This window comes from Tachyglossus aculeatus, chromosome 15 (assembly GCF_015852505.1).
Source record: "Tachyglossus aculeatus isolate mTacAcu1 chromosome 15, mTacAcu1.pri, whole genome shotgun sequence".
In the NCBI taxonomy this organism is placed as follows: Eukaryota; Metazoa; Chordata; class Mammalia; order Monotremata; family Tachyglossidae; genus Tachyglossus; species Tachyglossus aculeatus.
In genome coordinates this window covers 8177071-8197718 of record NC_052080.1, presented here as the reverse complement: position 1 = coordinate 8197718, position 20648 = coordinate 8177071, and the positions used below count along the sequence as shown (strand labels likewise).

At 45.6% G+C, this 20648-nt stretch overlaps 1 protein-coding gene across 2 annotated transcripts in view; it reads left to right on the top strand.

Annotated features, from left to right (window-relative positions):
- Positions 1-2958: 2958 nt before the first annotated feature.
- The window catches only part of PRPS2 (phosphoribosyl pyrophosphate synthetase 2), a 32787-nt gene continuing 15097 nt past the window's right edge, over positions 2959-20648 (top strand). Inside the window, exons 1-2 of one of the 2 annotated variants that reach the window (XM_038757280.1) lie at positions 2959-3110; positions 18159-18351. In XM_038757280.1, coding sequence (XP_038613208.1) covers positions 2989-3110; positions 18159-18351 — 315 coding nt within the window. In that variant the 5' untranslated portion in view covers positions 2959-2988. The remainder of the gene's footprint in view (positions 3111-18158; positions 18352-20648) is intronic. The other variant, XM_038757281.1, reaches the window with a different exon arrangement.

Here is a 20648-nt window from a genome sequence, read left to right as displayed (position 1 = left end):
TGATGATGATGATCGGGCTGTCCCACGCGGGGCTCACAGTCTTCATCCCCATTTTCCGGATGAGGGAACTGAGGCCCAGAGAAGTGAAGTGACTCGCCCAAAGTCACCCAGTTGACAAGTGGCGGGGACGGGATTCGAACCCACGACCTCTGCCTCCAAACCCCGGGCTCTTTCCACCGAGCCGCGCTGCTTCTACTGTGTGCCAAGCACTGTTCTAAGCGCTGGGGTGGTTACAAGGTGATCGGGCTGTCCCACGCGGGGCTCACAGTCTTCATCCCCATTGTACTTCCCAAGCGCTTAGTACAGTGCTCTGCACACAGTAGGCGCTCAATAAATACGATTGATTGAGGGCCAGAGAAGTGAAGTGACTTGCCCAAAGTCACACAGCTGACAATTCCCCCTTTTAGACTGTGACCCCCTTCTAGATTGTGAGCCCACTGTTGGGTAGGGACCGTCTCTAGATGTTGCCAACTTGTACTTACGATTGATTGATAAATACGATTGATTGATCCCCATTTTCCAGATGAGGGAACTGAGGCCCAGAGAATCAATCAATCAATCGTATTTATTGAGCGCTTACTGTGGGCAGAGCACTGTACTGAGCACTTGGGAAGTACCCAAAGTCACCCAGCTGACAAGTGGCTCTTGGGTAGGGACTGTCTCTATATGTTGCCAACTTGTACTTCCCAAGCGCTTAGTCCAGTGCTCTGCGCACAGTAAGCGCTCAATAAATACAATTGATTGATTGATAAATACGATTGATCCCCATTTTCCAGATGAGGGAACTGAGGCCCAGAGAAGTGAAGTGACTCGCCCAAAGTCACCCAGCTGACAAGTGGCGGGGGCGGGATTCGAACCCACGACCTCTGCCTCCAAACCCCGGGCTCTTTCCACCGAGCCGCGCTGCTTCTACTGTGTGCCAAGCACTGTTCTAAGCGCTGGGGTGGTTACAAGGTGATGGGGCTGTCCCACGCGGGGCTCACAGTCTTCATCCCCATTGTACTTCCCAAGCGCTTAGTCCAGTGCTCTGCATTTTCCATTGATCCCCATTTTCCAGATGAGGGAACTGAGGCCCAGAGAATCAATCAATCAATCAATCAATCAATCGTATTTATTGAGCGCTTACCGTGTGCAGAGCGCTGGACTAAGCGCTTGGGAAGTACAAGTTGGCAACATGTACTTGTGGCCAACTCGTCCCTCGTCCCCCTCTCCATCCCCCCCATCTTACCTCCTTCCCTTCCCCACAGCACCTGTATATATGTATGTACATATTTTTTACTCTATTTATTTTATTTGTACATATCTATTCTATTTATTTTATTTTGTTAGTATGTTTGGTTTTGTCTCCCCCTTTTAGACTGTGAGCCCACTGTTGGGTAGGGACTGTCTCTAGATGTTGCCAATTTGTACCTCCCAAGCGCTTAGTACAGTGCTCTGCACATAGTAAGCGCTCAATAAATACGATTGATGATGATGATGATCGGGCTGTCCCACGCGGGGCTCACAGTCTTCATCCCCATTTTCCGGATGAGGGAACTGAGGCCCAGAGAAGTGAAGTGACTCGCCCAAAGTCACCCAGCTGACAAGTGGCGGGGGCGGGATTCGAACCCACCACCTCTGACTCCAAAGCCCGGGCTCTTTCCACCGAGCCGCGCTGCTTCTACTGTGTGCCAAGCACTGTTCTAAGCGCTGGGGTGGTTACAAGGTGATCGCGTTGTCCCCCGGGGGGCTCACAGTCTTCATCCCCATTGTACTTCCCAAGCGCTTAGTACAGTGCTCTGCACACAGTAAGCGCTCAATAAATACGATTGATTGATCCCCGTTTTCCAGATGAGGGAACTGAGGCCCAGAGAATCAATCAATCAATCAATCGTATTTATTGAGTGCTTACTGTGTGCAGAGCACCGTACTGAGCGCTTGGGAAGTACCCAAAGTCACCCAGCTGACAAGCGGCTATTGGGTAGGGACTGTCTCTATATGTTGCCAACTTGTACTTCCCAAGCGCTTAGTACAGTGCTCTGCACACAGTAAGCGCTCAATAATTACGATTGACTGATTGATTGAAAAATACGATTGATCCCCATTTTCCAGATGATGGAACTGAGGCCCAGAGAATCAATCAATCGTATTTATTGAGCGCTCACTGTGTGCAGAGCACCGTACTGAGCGCTTGGGAAGTACCCAAAGTCACCCAGCTGACAAGCGGTTGTTGGGTAGGGACTGTCTCTCTATGTTGCCAACTTGTACTTCCCAAGCGCTTAGTACATTCATTCATTCAATCGTATTTATTGAGCACTTACTGTGTGCAGAGCACTGTACTATTACTCTATTTATTTATCTTACTTGTACATTTCTATCCTATTTATTTTATTTTGTTGGTATGTTTGGTTCTGTTCTCTGTCTCCCCCTTTTAGACTGTGAGCCCACTGTTGGGTAGGGACTGTCTCTATGTGTTGCCAATTTGTACTTCCCAAGCGCTTAGTACAGTGCTCTGCACATAGTAAGCGCTCAATAAATACGATTGATTGATTGATTGATAACAACAATAATAATAATTGCGGTGTTTGTTAAGCCCTTACTATCATTCATTCATCCAACCGTATTTATTGAGCGCTCGCTGTGTGCGGTGTCAAAATCGTCGGAACAAACGTGCTTCCCAAGCGCTTAGTCCGGCGCCCTGCACACGGTAAGCGCTCAAGAAATACGATTGAGGGAGTGATTGGCGGAGGCGGGATTCGAACCCACGACCTGTGACTGTAAAAGCCCGTGTTCCTGCCGCGGAGCCCCGCTGTGTCCCCGGCCGTCCGCGTGCGCAGCGCTCTGGCTCCGCCCTCTCCGTGGCCTGCAGACGGTGGCCCCGTGCTCGCCAACGGACCCGCCTCTTCCCCGTGGCCCGCGCCTCCTCCTCCTCCTCCTCCTCCTCCTCCTCTTCTTCTTCCACCGGCCGGTCGCCCACCGGTCGCCGTCCCCGCCGTGGTGGTCGCCACCATGCCCAACATCGTGCTGTTCAGCGGGAGCTCGCACCAGGACCTGTCCCAGAAGGTGGCCGACCGACTGGGCCTGGAGCTCGGCAAGGTGGTCACCAAGAAATTCAGCAACCAGGAGACCAGGTAAGGGGCCCTCCGTCCGTATGTGCCCTTCCATTCCATCGTTCAGTCCGTCGTATTTACTGAGCGCCCACTGTGCGCGCAGCACCGGACTAAGCGCTCAACAGCGGGTCCCCCGGCCCGGAGTGCCCTCCCGCCGCACAGCCGCCAAACCGGCCCTCTTCCTCCCTTAGTCGTAATAACGGCATCCCGGCTCCGCCAACTGTCAATCAATCAATCGTATTTATTGAGCGCTTACTCTGTGCAGAGCACTGGACTAACCGTCCAGCTCCGCCAACTGTCAATCAATCAATCGTATTGAGCGCTTGCTCTGTGCAGAGCACTGGACTAACCGTTGGGAAGTGTGACTTTGGGCATCGTCATCATCGATCGTATTTATTGAGCGCTTACTGTGTGCAGAGCACTGTACTAAACACTTGGGAAATATACACAAGTGCCGTGGGGCGGGGAAGGGGGGCGATGGGGAGGAGAGGAAAAGGGGAGGCTCAGTCTGGGAAGGCCTCCTTTTATTCATTCATTCAATCGTATTTATTGAGCGCTTACTATGTGCAGAGCACTGTACTAAGCGCTTGGGAAGTACAAATTGGCAACATATAGAGACAGTCCCTTCCCAGCAGTGGGCTCACACTTCACTTCCCTGTGCCTCAGTTCCCTCGTCTGTAAAATGGGGATTAAGACTGTGAGCCCCCCATGGGACAACCTTGATCACCTTGTTACCTCCCCAGCGCTTAGAACAGTGCTTTACACATAGTAAGCGCTTAATAAATGCCATTATTATTATTATTATTATTATCAATCGTATTTATTGAGCATTTACTGTGTGCAGAGCACTGTTCTAAGCGCTTGGGAAGTACAAGTTACTTCACTTCCCTGTGCCTCAGTTCCCTCGTCTGTAAAACGGGGATTAAGACTGTGAGCCCCCCGTGGGACAACCTTGATCACCTTGTTACCTCCCCAGCGCTTAGAACAGTGCTTTGCACATAGTAAGCGCTTAATAAATGCCATCATTATTATTATTATTATTATCAATCGTATTTATTGAGCGCTTACTGTGTGCAAAGCACTGGACTGAGCTCGTGGGAAGTACAAGTTACTTCACTTCCCTGTGCCTCAGTTCCATCATTTGTAAAATGGGGATTAAGACTGTGAGCCCCCCGTGGGATAACCTGATCACCTTGTTACCTCCCCAGCGCTTAGAACAGTGTTTTGCACATAGTAAGCGCTTAATAAATGCCATCATTATTATTATCATTATCAATCGTATTTATTGAGCGTTTACTGTGTGCAGAGCACTGTACTAAGCGCTTGGGAAGTACAAGTTACTTCACTTCCCTGTGCCCCAGTTCCGTCATTTGTAAAATGGGGATTAAGACTGTGAGCCCCCCGTGGGGCTCCTGATCACCTGTCACCTGATCACCTTGTTACGTCCCCAGCGCTTAGAACGGTGCTTTGTACATAGTAAGCGCTTAATAAATGCCATTATTATTATTATTATAAAGCGCTTACTATGTGCAAAGCACTGTTCTTCAAACCCCTCCTGACAGCTCACCTCCTCCACGAGGCCTTCCCCTTATCCTCTCCCCATCGCCCCCCTCTCTTCCTCTGCCTTACCCCTTCCCACAGTACTGATGTATATTTGTACGTACTTATTAGTCTGTTTTATTTGTACATATTCATTCATTCAATCGTATTTATTGAGCGCTTATTGTGTGCAGAGCACTGGACTAAGCGCTTGGGAAATACAAGTTGGCAACGTCTAGAGACGGTCCCTACCCAACAGCGGGTCCCCCGGCCCGGAATGCCCTCCCGCCGCACAGCCGCCAAACCGGATCTCTTCCTCCCTTAATAATAATAATAATAATAATGATAATAATAATGGCATTTATAAAGCACTTACTATGCGTAAAGCACTGTTCTTCAAACCCCTCCTGACAGCTCACCTCCTCCACGAGGCCTTCCCAGACTCAGCCCCCCCTTATCCTCCCCGCATCGCCCCCCCTCCCTCCCTCTGCCTTACCCCTTCCCCTCCCCACAGCACTGATGTATATTTGTACATATTTATTACTCTATTTTATTTTTTACATATTTATTACTCTATTTTATTTGTACATATCCATTCATCCATTCATTCAATCATATTTATTGAGCACTTACTGTATGCAGAGCCCTGGACTAAGCGCTTGGGAAGTACAAGTCGGCAACATCTAGATCAATCATATTTACTATTCTATTTATTATATTTACTATTCTATTCATTTTATTATGTTAATATGTTTTGTTGTCTGTCTTCCCCTTCTAGACTGTGAGCCCGCTGTTGGGTAGGGATCGTCTCTATATGTGGGCACACACTCCCTCTGCACACAGTAATTGCTCAAGAAATACGATTGAATGAATGAATGAAGCGCCTACTATCTGCAAAGCACTGTTCTAAGCGCTGAGAAGGTTACAAGGTGATCAGATTGTCCCACAGGGGGCTCACAGTCTTCATTCCCATTTTACAGATGAGGTAACTGAGGCCCAGTGAAGTGACTTGCCCAAAGTCACACAGCTGACTCAACAACGGGCTCACAGTCTAGAAGGGGGAGACAGACAACAAAACAAAACATGTTATTATTACTTCATTTTATTTGTACATATTTATCACTTTATTTGCACATATTCATTACTGTATTTTATTTCTGCATATCTGTTAGTTTTATTTGTACATATTACTGTATTGTTATGTGTACGTATTTATTACTCTATTTTATTTGTACATATTTGTTACTATTTTATTAATGATGCGTCTATAGCTCTAATTCTATTTATTCTGAGAGTATTGACACCTGTCCACTTGTTTGGTTCTGTTGTCTGTCTCTCCATTCTACACTGTGAGCCCGTTGTTGGTAGGGACCATGTCTGTTGCCCATTTGTACTTCCCAAGCGCTTAGTCCAGTGCTCTGCACACAGTAAGCGCTCAATAAATAAGATTGAATGAATGAATGAAAGGAGGCCTTCCCAATCTGAGCCCCCCCACCTTATCCTCTTCTTATCGCCCCCCACCCTCCCTCTGCCCTAACCCCTTCCCCTCCCCACAGCACTGGTATATATTTGTACATACTTATTACTCTATTTGTACATTTTTATTACTCTATTTTATTAATGATTTACATATAGCTATAATTCTATTTATTCAGACGGTTTTGACACCTGTCTACTTATTTTGTTTTGTTGTCTGTCTCCCCCCTTCTACACTGGGAGCCCGTTGTTGGGTAGGGACCATCTTTATGTGTTGCCGGCTTGTACTTCCCAAGCGCTTAGTACAGTGCTCTGCACCCAGTAAACGCTCAATAAATACGATTGAATGAATGAATAAAAGGAGGCCTTCCCAGACTGAGCCTCCCCTTTTCCTCTCCTCCCCATCGCCCCCCTTCCCCGCCCCACGGCACTTGTGTATATTTGCACATATTTATTACTCTATTTTATTGATGATGCGGATATAGCTCTAATTCTGTTTATTCTGACGGTTTTGACAGCTATTTACATGTTTTGTTTTGCTGTCTCCCCCTGCTAGACTGAGAGCCCGTTGTTGGGTAGGGACCGGCTCTGGATGTTGCCCATTTGTACCATCCAAGCGCTTAGTACAGGGCTTTGCACACCGTAAACTCTCAATAAATACGATTGGATGAATGGGGCCTGGCGGGAATCTCCCACCCTCCTCCTCGTCGTCCTTCCGGAGGCGGAGCGTGTTGCGGAGAGCCCGCACCGCCAACCTCCCGGTTTCCCTCCTCCCTCCCTCGCCCTTTTTTCAGCCGCTGTTCCGGCTTCGACCCACGTGCGTCTCGCAGTCATTCAGTCATTCAATCGTCTTTCTTCATTCATTCATTTGTTCATTCATTCCATCAGTCAGACTTATTGAGCGCCTAACGTGTGCAGAGCACTGGACTAATTTGTCCTGTCCAGATGAGGTCACTGAGGCCCAGAGAAGTGAAGTGACATGGTTCATTCCTTCAGTCGGACTTATTGAGCTCTTACTGTGTGCAGAGCACTGGACTAATTTGTCCTTTCCAGATGAGGTAACTGAGAACCAGAGAAGTGTAGTGACATGGTTCATTCATTCAATTGTATTTATTGAGCACTTGCTGTGTGCAGAGCACTGGACTACTTTGTCCTTTCCAGATGAGGTCACTGAGAACCAGAGAAGTGTAGTGACGTGGTTCATTCATTCAGTTGTATTTATTGAGCACTTGCTGTGTGCAGAGCACTGGACTAATTTGTCCTTTCCAGATGAGGTCACTGAGAACCAGAGAAGTGTAGTGACATGGTTCATTCATTCAATTGTATTTATTGAGCACTTGCTGTGTGCAGAGCACTGGGCTAATTTGTCCTTTCCAGATGAGGGAACTGAGGCCCAGAGAAGCAAAGTGACCTCTTTCATTCATTCAGTCATATTTATTGCGCTCTTACTGTGTGCAGAGCACTGGGCTAATTTGTCCCTTCCAGATGAGGTAACTGAGGCCTAGAGAAGCGAAGTGACCTCGTTCATTCATTCAGTCATATTTATTGGGCTCTTACTGTGTGCAGAGCACTGGACTAATTTGTCCTTTCCAGGTGAGGTAACCGAGATCCAGAGAAGTGAGGTGACATGGTTCATTCATTGTCGTATTTATTGAACACTTACTGTGTGCAGAGCACTGGGCCAATTTGTCCTTTCCAGATGAGGTAACTGAAGCCCATAGAAGCGAAGTGACTTCATTCATTCCTTCAATCGTATTTATTGAGCGCTTACTGTGTGCAGAGCACTGGACTATTTTGTCCTTTCCAGATGAGGTAACTGAGGCCCAGAGAAGCGAAGTGACTTCATAAATAATAATAATGGCATTTGTTAAGCGCTTGCTATGTGCAAAGCACTGTTCTAAGTGCTGGGAGGGATTCAGGGTGATCAGGTTGTCTCAGGTGGGGCTCACAATCTTAATCCCTATTTTCCAGATGAGGTAACTGAGGCACAGAAAAATTAAGTGACTTGCCCAGAGTCACACAGCGGACGGGTGATGGAGCCGGGATTGGAACCCATGATCTCTGACTCCCAAGCCCAGGGTCTTTCCACTGAGCCATGCCGCTTCTCTGCTTCATTCATTCATTCAATCAATCGTATTTATTGAGCACTTACTGTGTGCAGAGCACTGGATTAATTTGTCCTTTCCAGATGAGGTAACTGAGGCCCAGAGGAGTGAAGTGACTTCATAAATAATTAATAATAATAATAATAATGGCATTTGTTAAGCACTTACTATGCGCAAAGCACTGTTCTAAGTGCAGGGAAGGTTACAAGGTGATCAGGTTGTCCCACGGGGGCTCACAGTCTTAATTTCCATTTTACAGATGAGGTAACTGAGGCCCAGAGAAGTGAAATGACTTGCCCAAAGTCACACAGCTGACCCTACCCAACAGTGGGCTCACAGTCTAGAAGGGGGAGACAGACAACAAAACAAAGCATGTTATTATTACTTCATTTTATTTGTACATATGTATTACTCTATTTGCACATATTTTTCACTCTTTATTTGTACTTTTTCTCTATTTTACTTGTACATATTCATTATTGTATTTTATTTCTACATATTTGTTGCTCTATTTTATTTGTACCTATTACTCTATTGTTATGTGTACATATTTATTACTCTATTTTATTTGTACATATTTATTATTCTGTTTTATTAATGATGGGTTTATAGCTCTAATTCTATTTATTCTGAGGGTATTGACACCTGCCTACTTGTTTGGTTTTGTAGCCTGTCTCCCCCTTCTAGACTGTGAGCCCGTTGCTGGTAGGGGCCGTCTCCATATTTTGCCCATTTGTACTTCCCAAGCGCTTAGTCCAGTGCTCTGCACACAGTAAGCGCTCAATAAATACGAATGAATGAATGAATGAATGAAAGGAGGCCTTCCCAGTCTGAGCGCCCCCCTCCCTCCCTCTGCCCTCCCCGCTTCCCCTCCCCACAGCACTGGTATATATTTGTACATACTTATTACTCTGTTACTCTATTTAATTTGTACATTTTATTTTTACTCTATTTTATTTGTACACTTTTATTACTCTATTAATGTTGTGCATATAGCTATAATTCTGTTTATTCTGACGGTTTTGACACCTGGACAGGTCTACTTGTTTTGTTTTGTTGTCCGTCTCCCCCTTCTAGACTGGGAGCCCGTTGTTGGGTGGGGACCATCTTTATGTGTTGCCGACTTGTCCCAAGCGCTTAGTACAGTGCTCTGCACACAGTAAATGCTCAATAAATACGATTGAGTGAATGAATGAATGAAAGGAGGCCTTCCCAGACTGAGCCTCCCCTTTTCCTCTCCTCCCCATCGGCCCCCCTCCCCACCCCACGGCACGTGTGTATATTTGTACATATGTATTACTTTATTTTATTAATGATGTGGAGATAGCCCTAATTCTATCGATTCTGACGGTTTTGACACCTGTCTACATGTTTTGTTGTCTGTCTCCCCCTTCTAGACTGAGAGCTCGCTGTTGGGTAGGGACTGTCTCTATTTGTTTTCCATTTGTAGCTCCCAAGCGCTTAGTACAGGGCTTTGCACACAGTAAGCGCTCAATAAATACGATTGAATAAATGGATGAATGGGGCTGGGCGGGAGCAGGAATCTCCCGCCCTCCTCCTCCTCCTCGTCCTTCCGGAGGCGGAGCGTGTTGCGGAGAGCCCGCACGGCCATCCTCCCATTTCCCTCCCTCCCTCGCCCTTTTTTCAGCCGCTTTTCCGGCTTCGACCCACGTGCGTCTCTCAGTCATTCAGTCATTCACTCGTCTTTCTTCATTCATTCATCATTTGCTCATTCATTCCATCAATCGGACTTATTGAGCGCCTAACGTGTGCAGAGCACTGGACTAATTTGTCCTGTCCAGATGAGGTCACTGAGGCCCAGAGAAGTGAAGTGACATGGTTCATTCCTTCAGTTGGACTTATTGAGCACATACTGTGTGCAGAGCACTGGGCTAATTTGTCCCTTCTAGATGAGGTCACTGAGGCCCAGACAAGTGAAGTGACATGGTTCATTCATTCAGTCGCATTTATTGAGCACTTGACTGTGTGCAGAGCAGTGGACTAATTTGTCCTTTCCAGATGAGGTAACTGAGGCCCAGAGAAGCGAAGTGAATATTTATTACTCTATTTATTTATTTTACTTGTACACATCTATTCTATTTATTTTATTTTGTTAATATGTTTGGTTTTGTTCTCTGTCTCCCCCTTCTAGACTGTGAGCCCACTGTTGGGTAGGGACTGTCTCTATATGTTGCCAACTTGTACTTCCCAAGGGCTTAGTACAGTGCCCTGCACACAGTAAACACTCAATAAATATGATTGATTGCTACATAATAATAATAATATTAATGGCATTTGTTAAGTGCTTACTATGTGCAAAGCACTGTTCTAAGCGCTGGGAGGGATTCAGGATGATCAGGTTGTCTCACATGGGGCTCACAGTCTAACTCCCCATTTTCCAGATGAGGTCACTGAGGCACAGAGAAGTGAAGTGACTTCATAAATAATTAATAATAATAATAATAATGGCATTTGTTAAGCATTTATTATGTGCAAAGTACTGTTCTAAGCGTTGGGAGGGATACAAGGTGATCAGGTTGTCTCACGGGGGTCTCACAGTCTTAATCCCTATTTTCCAGATGAGTTAACTGAGGCACAGAGAAGTTAAGTGACGTACCCAAAGTCACACAGTTGACAAGCGGCAAAGCTGAGATTAGAACCCATGACCTCTGACTCCCAAGCCTGGGCTCTTTCCACTGAGCCTTTCTGCTTCATTCATTCATTCAGTCATATTTATTGAGCGCTTACTGTGTGCAGAGCACTGGACTAAGCACTTGGGAAGTTCAAATCGGCAACATATAGAGACGATCCCTACCCACCAATGGGTCCACAGTCTAGAAGGGGGAGACAGACAACAAAACAAGTAGATAGGTGTCAATACCATCAGAATAAATGGAATTATAGCTATATACACACCATTAATAAAATAGAGTAATCCAAATGTACAAATATACACAAGTGCTGTGGGGAGGGGGAGGGTAGAGGAAGGGAGGTGAGGAGGAGGGGAGGAAAAAGAGGGGCTCAGTCTGGGAAGGACTCCTGGAGGAGGTGAGCTCTCGGGCTTTGAAAGGGGGAAGAGAGCTGGTTTGGCGGATGTGTGGAGGGAGGGCATTCCGGGCCAGGGGGAGGACGTGGGCCGGGGGTCGATGGCGGGACAGGCGAGAACGAGGCACGGTGAGGAGGTGAGCGGCAGCAGAGGAGCGGAGGGTGCGGGCTGGAATGGAGAAGGAGAGAAGGGAGGTGAGGAAGGAAGGGGTGAGGTGATGGACAGCCTTGAGGCCGAGAGTGAGGAATTTTTGCTTGATTCGAAGGTTGATAGGCAACCACTGGAGATTTTTTAGGAGGGGAGTGACATGCCCAGAGCATTTCTGCACAAAGATAATCCGGGCAGCAGAATGAAGTGTAGACTGAAGTGGGGAGAGACAGGAGGATGGGAGATCAGAGAGGAGGCTGATGCAATAATCCAGTCGGGTTAGGACGAGAGATTGAACCAGCAAGGTAGCGGTTTGGATGGAGAGCAAAGGGCAGATCTTGGCGATATTGTGGAGGTGAGACCGGCAAGTTTTGGTGATGGATTGGATGTGTGGGTTGAGTGAGAGAACAGAGTCGAATGATGACACCACGGTTGCGGGCTTGTGAGACGGGAAGGATGGTAGTGCCGTCTACAGTGACGGGAAAGTCAGGGAGAGGGCAGGATTTGGGAGGGAAGATAAGGAGCTCAGTCTTGGACATGTTGAGGTTTAGATGGCGGGCAGACATCCAGATGGAGATGCCCTGAAAGCAGGAGGAGATACGGGGAGGGAGAGAGGACAGGGGTGGAGATGTAGATTTGGGTGTCTTCAGCGTAAAGATGGTAGTTGAAGCCGTGGGAGCGAATGAGTACACCAATGGAGTAAGTATAGATGGAGAACAGAAGGTTGCCAAGAACTGACCCTTGAGGAGCCCCTTCAGTAAGGGGATGGGAGGGGGAGGAGAAACCCGCGAAGGGAAAGTGGGGATTAAGACTTTGAGCCCTACGTGGGACAACCTGATTGACCTTGTATCTACCCCAGTGCTTACAACAGTGCTTGGCACATAATAAGCACTTAATAAATGTCATCATTAATATTATTATTAGGGTCTGGGGGGTGGAGACAGACACCAAAACAAGTAAACAGGTGTCAATATAAATAAATAGAATTATAGATATTCATATGTTTGCAGAAGTGCTGTGAGGCAGAGTACGTAGGTTGATGTTAGAGGAGTGAAATGTGCTGGCTGGGTTGTTGTGAAAAACAGTGAGGAGGGATAAGAGCATGACAACCTATTAAGGGCTTTAAAATAATAATTATTATGGTGTTCGTTAAGCGCTTACTATGTGCCAGGTGCTTTACTAAGCTCTGGGGTGAATACAAGCAAATTGGGTTGTAGACAGGCCCTGTCCCCACGTGGGGCTCCCAGTCTCAATCCCCATTTTATAGATGAGGTAACTGAGGTAAAAAGGGAAGTGACTTGTCCAAGGTCACTCAGCAGACAAGTGATGGAGCTGGGATTAGAATCCATGACCATCTGACTCCCAGGACCATTCTCTATCCTGCTTCTCCTCTTAAACCGGTGGTGAGGAGATTTTGTGTGATGTGGAGCTAGATGGACAACTGTTGGAGGTTTTTGGAAACTGGGGAGGCCCCCTGTAGCCTGGGCACCCCAGTCCATTTCCTAGGGAGACTTAAGTGGGAAAGTGGTTGAAGTAAGCTTATCAAACTTATTTTGGTATTTGTTAAGCCAGGTGCTGTGCTTTGCCCTGGGGTAAAGACAACATAGTAAGATCAAGCACGGTTCCTGGCCTCGCTTGGGGCCCACAGTCTAAGAGGGAGGCAGAACAGCTATTGTATCCCCATTTTACGGAAGAGGAAATAGAGGCACCAGTGAGAAGACTTGTCTAGCGTTATTAGCCAAGCTGGAATTAGAACCCAGGTTTCCAGGCCACCAGTCCCATTCAGTAAAGTGTCTACCTACCCTGCTCTAGTGAGTCCTTTGACATGCTTAATCCCCAAATGCAAGCCTCTCAAGGGCTCCTCTACTTGTTGCAATAAATTGAGAGATTAATGTAGCCATCCTTCCTATTTGAAGGCAGCACTACTGATGGTGAATCCTACCTGTGTGTGCAGGTGTGGCTGAAATGCCCACGCGGAGCCGACCGTCCGCATCCTGTGGCGCTACCGCATGTACTGACTGGAGTTTTTCTCTGGGGCCAAAGTCTAATTCCAGGCCACTGGTGACCTCAGTTGGTGTGGGTATGGCGACAGTGTTTAGGACACTCCTTTCCTGTTCAAGGAGATCACTGTTCCCAGTCCTCAGCAACCAGATCTCAGTTACCTATTCATATAGGGTACTTATTAGGGCATCCTTCAGTTAGGTCATTTAAAACAAAAATTGTCATTCTGGTTTTGGCGATGAGTTGCTCTGAGGCAGCCACGCTTGGGCTTCTGGTTGGTCACAGGGTGGCTGTTATGGGGGTAGGGTCGCAATCGTCAGCATCAATCCATCAATCATTGGTGTTTATTGAATGCTTTCTGTGTGCAGAGGATGTGTACATATGTGTTGTAGGGCTGAGGGATGGTGCATATCAAGTACTTTAAACGGTACAGGCTCAACTGCATAAGTGATGCAGCAGGGAGAAGGAGTAGGGAAAATGAGGGCTCAATTTGGGAAGCTCTTTGGGAGAAGATGTGTATTTTAGGAAGGTTTTGAAGGTGGGGAGAATACTGGATTGTCAGATATGAACGGGGAGGGAGTTCCAGGACAGAGGGAGAACAGGGGCAAGGGTCATTCATTCATTCAATCGTATTTATTGAGCGCTTACTGTGTGCAGAGCACTGTACTAAGTGCTTGGGAAGTGCAAGTTGGCAACATATAGAGACGGTCCCTACCCAACAGTGGGCTCACTGTCTTGCTGGGTCCACGGCGAGACAGTCAATGTTATTTACTGAGCACTAAGTGTATTCCGAGCACCCTACTTAAGCATACCATAATACCATAATTATGTTATGTACATATCCTTACACTCTAACTCCGCTATTTGTAATTTATTTTGACACCTGTCTTCCCCTGTAGACTTTACACTCCTTATGGGCTGGAATCGTGTCTACCGATTTTATGGTACTGTACTTTTCAAAATCATGTGATTGGTGGAAAAAAAGAAGAGGAAGGGATAAACCCCTCCTCTGCTCCTCGCTACATTCGGTGACAGTGCCAGATCATGTTCATAAATGAACATTTAGTACATGTTCCATGTTTTATGTGTAGTATTTCAGGCCATTTTGTAATATGAAATTGAAGGAAGGTATTCTAGAAGCGGATTTTGACCGTAAAAGTTGTTCCCTGAGTTAACAAAACGAAAAAATGTAGTGTTTTCTGTGCCAAATTATCTCAGTACACCACAGTTACAATCGTAGCATCTTTGCTAAGTCACCTCAGGATATCAGTTAAAGACACTGCTTGTTATACAGAATTAGGTCAGATGTCATTGGTGGGTAAAGATATTCAGTGGGGGAGAGGATGAATTCTGTGTAATTCAAACATGACTCAAACCCCACCCAGCATTTTGGGGAGGTAGGTAATCATCCACTCCCCTAACTTTAGGGTGCTGCTGTCTTTTAGACTGTGAGCCCACTGTTGGGTAGGGACTGTCACTATATGTTGCCAACTTGTACTTCCCAAGCGCTTAGTACAGTGCTCTGCACACAGTAAGCGCTCAATAAATACGATTGATGATGATGATGATGAAGACCTGTAGGTCGTGTTCAGAAACGAAAGGATTCTTCATCGCCTCATCAAGTGGGATGATGGTCAATTTGAGAGATAGATAGGCATGGGAAGACTTCCCTGAATGTGAAGGATTTATGTGGTAGTGAAGTTCAGGCCAGGGTTTTCATTATTAGCTTCTGCCTTGCAGCTCTAGAGAATGATGATAATGGTGTTCGTTAAAGTGCTTACTATGTGCCAGGCACTGTTCGAAGCGCTGGGGTTAGATACAAGCTAATCAGGTTGGAAACAGTCCATGTCCCACATAGGGCTCTTAGCCTTAATCCCCGTTTTACAGATGACGTCACTGAGGCACAGAGAAGTGAGGTGACTTGCCCAGCGTCCCACAGCCTACAGGTGTCAGAGTCAGGATTAGAACCCAGGTCCTTCGGACTCCCAGGCCTGTGTGCTATCCACTAGGATATGCTGCCTCTCAAATGCATTTATGTGATTTAATTTGTGGCGTGAGTGCTCTGCTCTCAGCAAAGGCAAAGTTTTATTTCCTTCACTCTTGCAAAGAGATCATAGCTGGAGGGAAAAAAAACTACCTCATTATTTTAAATATATTTAAGAAATCAATTTGCCCCTACTCATCTGTCTTCTGCTGATACCATAATGTCTCCAGTAGTGTTCTGTGTCTCATCTGGGCATGTTTGGTAGTACCATCACTTAGAAGATCTAGTTCAACACTGCCTCCCTACCCATCCCCCTCAAAAAAAATGACAGGAGCATATAAGGGTAGAGACATCGGGCAGAGACACAAAAGGGGAGATGAGGAAGCCATGAAGATAGATGTTGAGACAGATGCAAAGCCGCAGACTGAGATTGAGACGGAGAATGATTGAACATATTTTAAGGAAATCAAACCCTTCTGAATTGCATTAAAAAGTACTTGGACGAAAGAGGGGTTAATATATGGGTAAGCAGAATGAAAAGTTAATTCCAGGAAACTTCAGTAGTGACTACGTCCAAGCGAAACGTAGCCTTAGCCACGTCAATCCTTGTATTTCAGTGTCTGTTTTCAATTGGTGATTGTTTGTTACATTCTCTGGACTTTTGTATGTTTCTCATCTTATGTGTCTTTCCCATGTGACTGTAAACTCCTTCAAGTCAGGAGCTGTTTCATGCTTCTGTATATTCCCAAAGAGCAGAATACAGTGCTTAGGATGTAGGAGGAATTCCAAATACAACTGATAATTACATTTTTCTATGAATTATGCCTATTTTGCATACCTGTAATTTCTTTCAATGGCTGTTTCCCCTGGTAAGGTCCTTGTGGACTAGGATCGTATAACTTAATCCCAGCAACTTCACTCAACTGTGGATAAATCTTAAACTACTTTTTGCTTCTCTCTGGCCACTTCTGAACTAGGGATAATATTACTGGGTATCCAAATCACAGGACAGCTACAGTAAAAAATAAATCTTTCGAACTTCATGAAGTATACTACAATATTCCCTGCCATTTCCCCTATCTGTAACTTATTGAAACATCTGTCTTCTCATCCAGACTGCAGGCCCTTGAGGACAGGGATTGTGGCCACTATATTGTATTGTACTTGCCCAAGGGTTTAGTACAGTGCTTTGATCACAGTAAGCACTCAATGAATACCACTGATCCGGAATCATTATATCCTTTAATTTCAGGGATGAGAGAAATGTACAAGTATGTGGATATGGTAATAGTGAAAGACTTAGCAACAGCATAAAGTGCTAAGTTTTGACTCTGAAGACTCCATGTAAATTTAAAAATTTGTGTTGAAATTGTTCAAGATCCTGCAGACTAAAGTTTTAATGTTTATTGAGCATACACAATGTACTTGATACTGAATGAAACATAAAACACGGACCTTTCTTGTATTTAAATATGCGTGACACTTTTTGGCATTTAATTTTCCAACCGTCTGTTTTAGTACATTGTTGTGGGTATTCTGAAGAAATTCAGTTGCTAGTAATGATTAACTTTAGCCAACGTCTAAATAGACAAGGGAACCTATCGATTTCTGTTTAAACTGGTACAATATTTTCTTTTCACTTTTAAATGTGAGGTTGTTTCATTCATTGAAATCTTTTCACTTCTGGTTGAATAACGGAAATAGTGACTTGCAGAATTGTTTGAGAAGTTGTACTTAGAAACTTTCTTTAGGAATAATTGGATTGCTTCCGTGTTTTATAAATTGTAGGTACTCCTTTATTTTTGATACGATTACAAGGCTGCATATTTTAGTAAAGGGCCTGATTGGCAGATAATTATAGTTTCATTGATGTCCAGAACAATTTCAGATTGCATCTAGACTGTGAGCTCGTTGTTGGGTAGGGACCGTCTCTGTATGTTGCCAACTTGTACTTCCCAAGCACTTAGTACAGGGCTCTGCATACAGTAAGCACTCAATAAATACGATTGAATGAATGAATGTTAAAGGCCACCACTGCTTTCCCCATCTTCAAAGCTCTATTAACAGTCATTTCTCCTTCAAGAGGCCTTCACTGAATAATAACCTCACATTTTACCTCCCTATTTGCCTTCCCCTCTGCCATCCCCCGATGTTCCTTGGGTGTGTTAACTCTTAAAGACTTTGAAACCTACCCCCCCGCCCCCCTTCCAGCCGGACACCACTTTTGTACATGTAATCTTCCATGTTCCCTTATTTGTAATTTATTTTGAATGTCTGTCTCTCCCTCTCTCATCTAGATTTTAAAACCTTTACGGGCAGGGATTATGTCTACCATCTCTTTTGTATTGTTCTCTCCCAAGCGCTTAGTACAGCCCTCAGCACCCAGTAAGCGTTCATTAAATGCCATAAGAATGCATCACTCCCCTTCTTGAAGTGTTCCAATAGCTAGTCATTTCTCTCCTCCATCAGGTGCCTACTTACTTTTCCACTCCTTTCAATCTACACCCCCAGCTTAAAGTCTTCACTTCTTCCAAGCTAAACTTCAGACACTACTTTGCTCTTGACCCCTCCATGTGAAATCCATTGTGCAAATCTTCCCTCCCACCTGGAACTCCCTTCCCCACTCAAATCCACCAAACCACAGCCCTCCCAGATTAAAACCTCTCCGGAAGACATTCCCTGGTCAGGTCATCTCAGCAGCCACAGGCAAATATAGACCTGTTTTTATAAAATGTATTTACTTAACGGAGTCTTTCGTCCTTTCTTTGCAGCGTAGAGATTGGGGAGAGTGTGAGAGGAGAAGATGTCTACATCATCCAGAGTGGCTGTGGAGAAATTAATGACAACCTGATGGAACTTCTCATCATGATCAATGCCTGCAAGATTGCATCGTCATCCAGAGTGACTGCAGTAATCCCGTGTTTTCCCTACGCCAGACAAGATAAAAAAGACAAGGTAGGTGAGGTGTGTTGCGTTCCAAAGTTTGTTCAAATTATATACTCATTTTCTTTCACCCGATGCTTCTGCAGAGATAATTGCCTAGGGCGGTAAACTAGAAGTCAGTCATCAGTCAGTCATATTTATTGAGTGCTTACTGGGTGCAGAACACTGTATTAAGCGCTTGGGAGAATACAGTATAAAAATATAACAGACACATTCCCTGCCCCACAGTGAGCTTACAGCCTAGAGGGGGAGACAGACATTACTATAAATAAATTACGGTTATGTACATAAGTGCTCTGGGGCTGGAAGAGGGGGGAAGAATAAAGGAAGCAAGGCAGGGTGATGCAGAAGGGAGTGGAAGAAAATAATGATGGCATTTATTAAGCGCTTACTATGTGCAAAGCACTGTTCTAAGCGCTGGGAAGGAAAAGAGGGCTTAGGGAAGGGCTCAGGGAAGAGATGTGCCTTCAGTAAGGCTTTGAAGGCAGGGAGTGTAACTGTCAGTCAGTCACTTAGTTGTACTTATTGAGCACTTACTGTGCAGAGCACTGTACTAAGCACTTGGAAGAGTACAATGTAACAATATAAATGACAAATTTCCTGCCTACAACGAGCTTAAAGCCTAGAGGGGGAGACAGACATTAATATAAATAAATGAATGACAGATATGTTCATAAGTGCTGTGGGGCTGGAAGGGGGATGAATAAAAGGAGCAGATAAGGGAGGGCACTCCAGACCAGATGGAGGTACAGTGAGAAGTTTAGCATCAGGGGAGTGAAGGGTGCAGGCTAAGTACGAACAGATAAATTATTTTAGCTAATGGACCTTTATTATAGACTGGCCTTTGAATCAGGCCATGAGTGGCCAAATGTTGCAGCTTTCCTTTGTTGCTTTACAAATGGAAAAGCCATAGGCTATTATTTCATTCAGTGGTATTTTCTGAGAGCTTACTTTGTTCAGAGAACTACACTAAGTGCTTGGGAAAGTACTCAACAATCAGTGGTATTTTCAGAGTGCTTACTTTGCGCAGAGCACTACACTAAGTGCTTGGGAAAGTACTCAACAATAGAGTTGATCCCTACCCACAAGGAATTTTCTCAGTCTGCAGTAGAGGACAGATATTAAAATACATTACTCAGAGGTAAATCGAAAGAGTATAAGGACAAGTATGTAAGCTCTGTGGGGCTGAGGGTGGGGTGGATATCAAGTGCTTAAGAGGTACCGATCTTAAGAGGTAACCTAGAGGGGAGGCTGAGTAGGGTAAATGAAAACTTAGGAAAGGCCTTATAGATGAGATGCGATTTTAGGAGGACTCTTGAAGGCGGGGCGAGTGGTGGTCTGTCGGATCTGATGAGGAGAGGGACTTATAAACTAGAGGGAGGAAATGGGCAACGGGTCGGCAGCAGGATAGGTGGGATTGAGGTACAGAGAGTTGTTCGGCTTTAGAGTAACCAAGGGTATAAGCTGGGTTGTAGTAGATCAGCAAGGGGGTGAGGTAGGAGGGAGAGAGCTGGTTGAGTGCCTCTAAACCAAGGGCAAGGAGTTTCTGCTGATGCGGAGGTGGATAAGCAGCCACTGGAGGTTTCTTGAGGAGTGTGGAGAGATGGGGTGAAGAGTTTTTTTAGAAAAGTGATCCCAGGAGCAGAATGAAGATGGATTGGAGTGGGGAGAGACAGGGGACAGGGAGATCAGCGAGGGGGTTGATACAGTAGTCAAGGAGGGATATGGTCCGAGCTTGGCTTGGCATGGTAGCAGTTTGGATGGAGAGGAAAGGGCGGAGGCTAGAGATGTTGTGAAGGTAGAACCCATAGGATTTTGTGGCAGTTTGAATGAGAGAGATGGGTTGAGGATAACGCCAGGGTTACAAGCTTTTGTGACCGGAGCATGGCGGTTGTATCAGTAGTGATGGGAAAGTGATATGGAACCAGCATGGCGTAGTGCAAAGACCTGGGTTTTAATCCCAGGTCTGCCACATATCTACTGTGTGACTTTGGGCAAATCACTTACCTTCTCTTTGCCTCAGTTACCCCATCTGTAGCATGGAGATTAAATCCTACTCCTTCCTGCTTAGATTGTGAGCCCCATGAGGGTCAGGGGCTGTATCCCACCTGATTAACTCCTGTCTACCCCAGTGATCAGAATGGTGCTTGGCACATAGTAAGCGCTTTACGAGTACCATAGTAAATAAATAGAGTCAGGGGCAGGACAAGTTTTGAGTGGGAAGATGAGGAGTTGTGGTTTCTTATTGTTATTACCCACATTGACAGTCTTGAGCTGGAGAGAGAGAGAGAGTCATTAGAGCAGTTTAAAGCCCAATT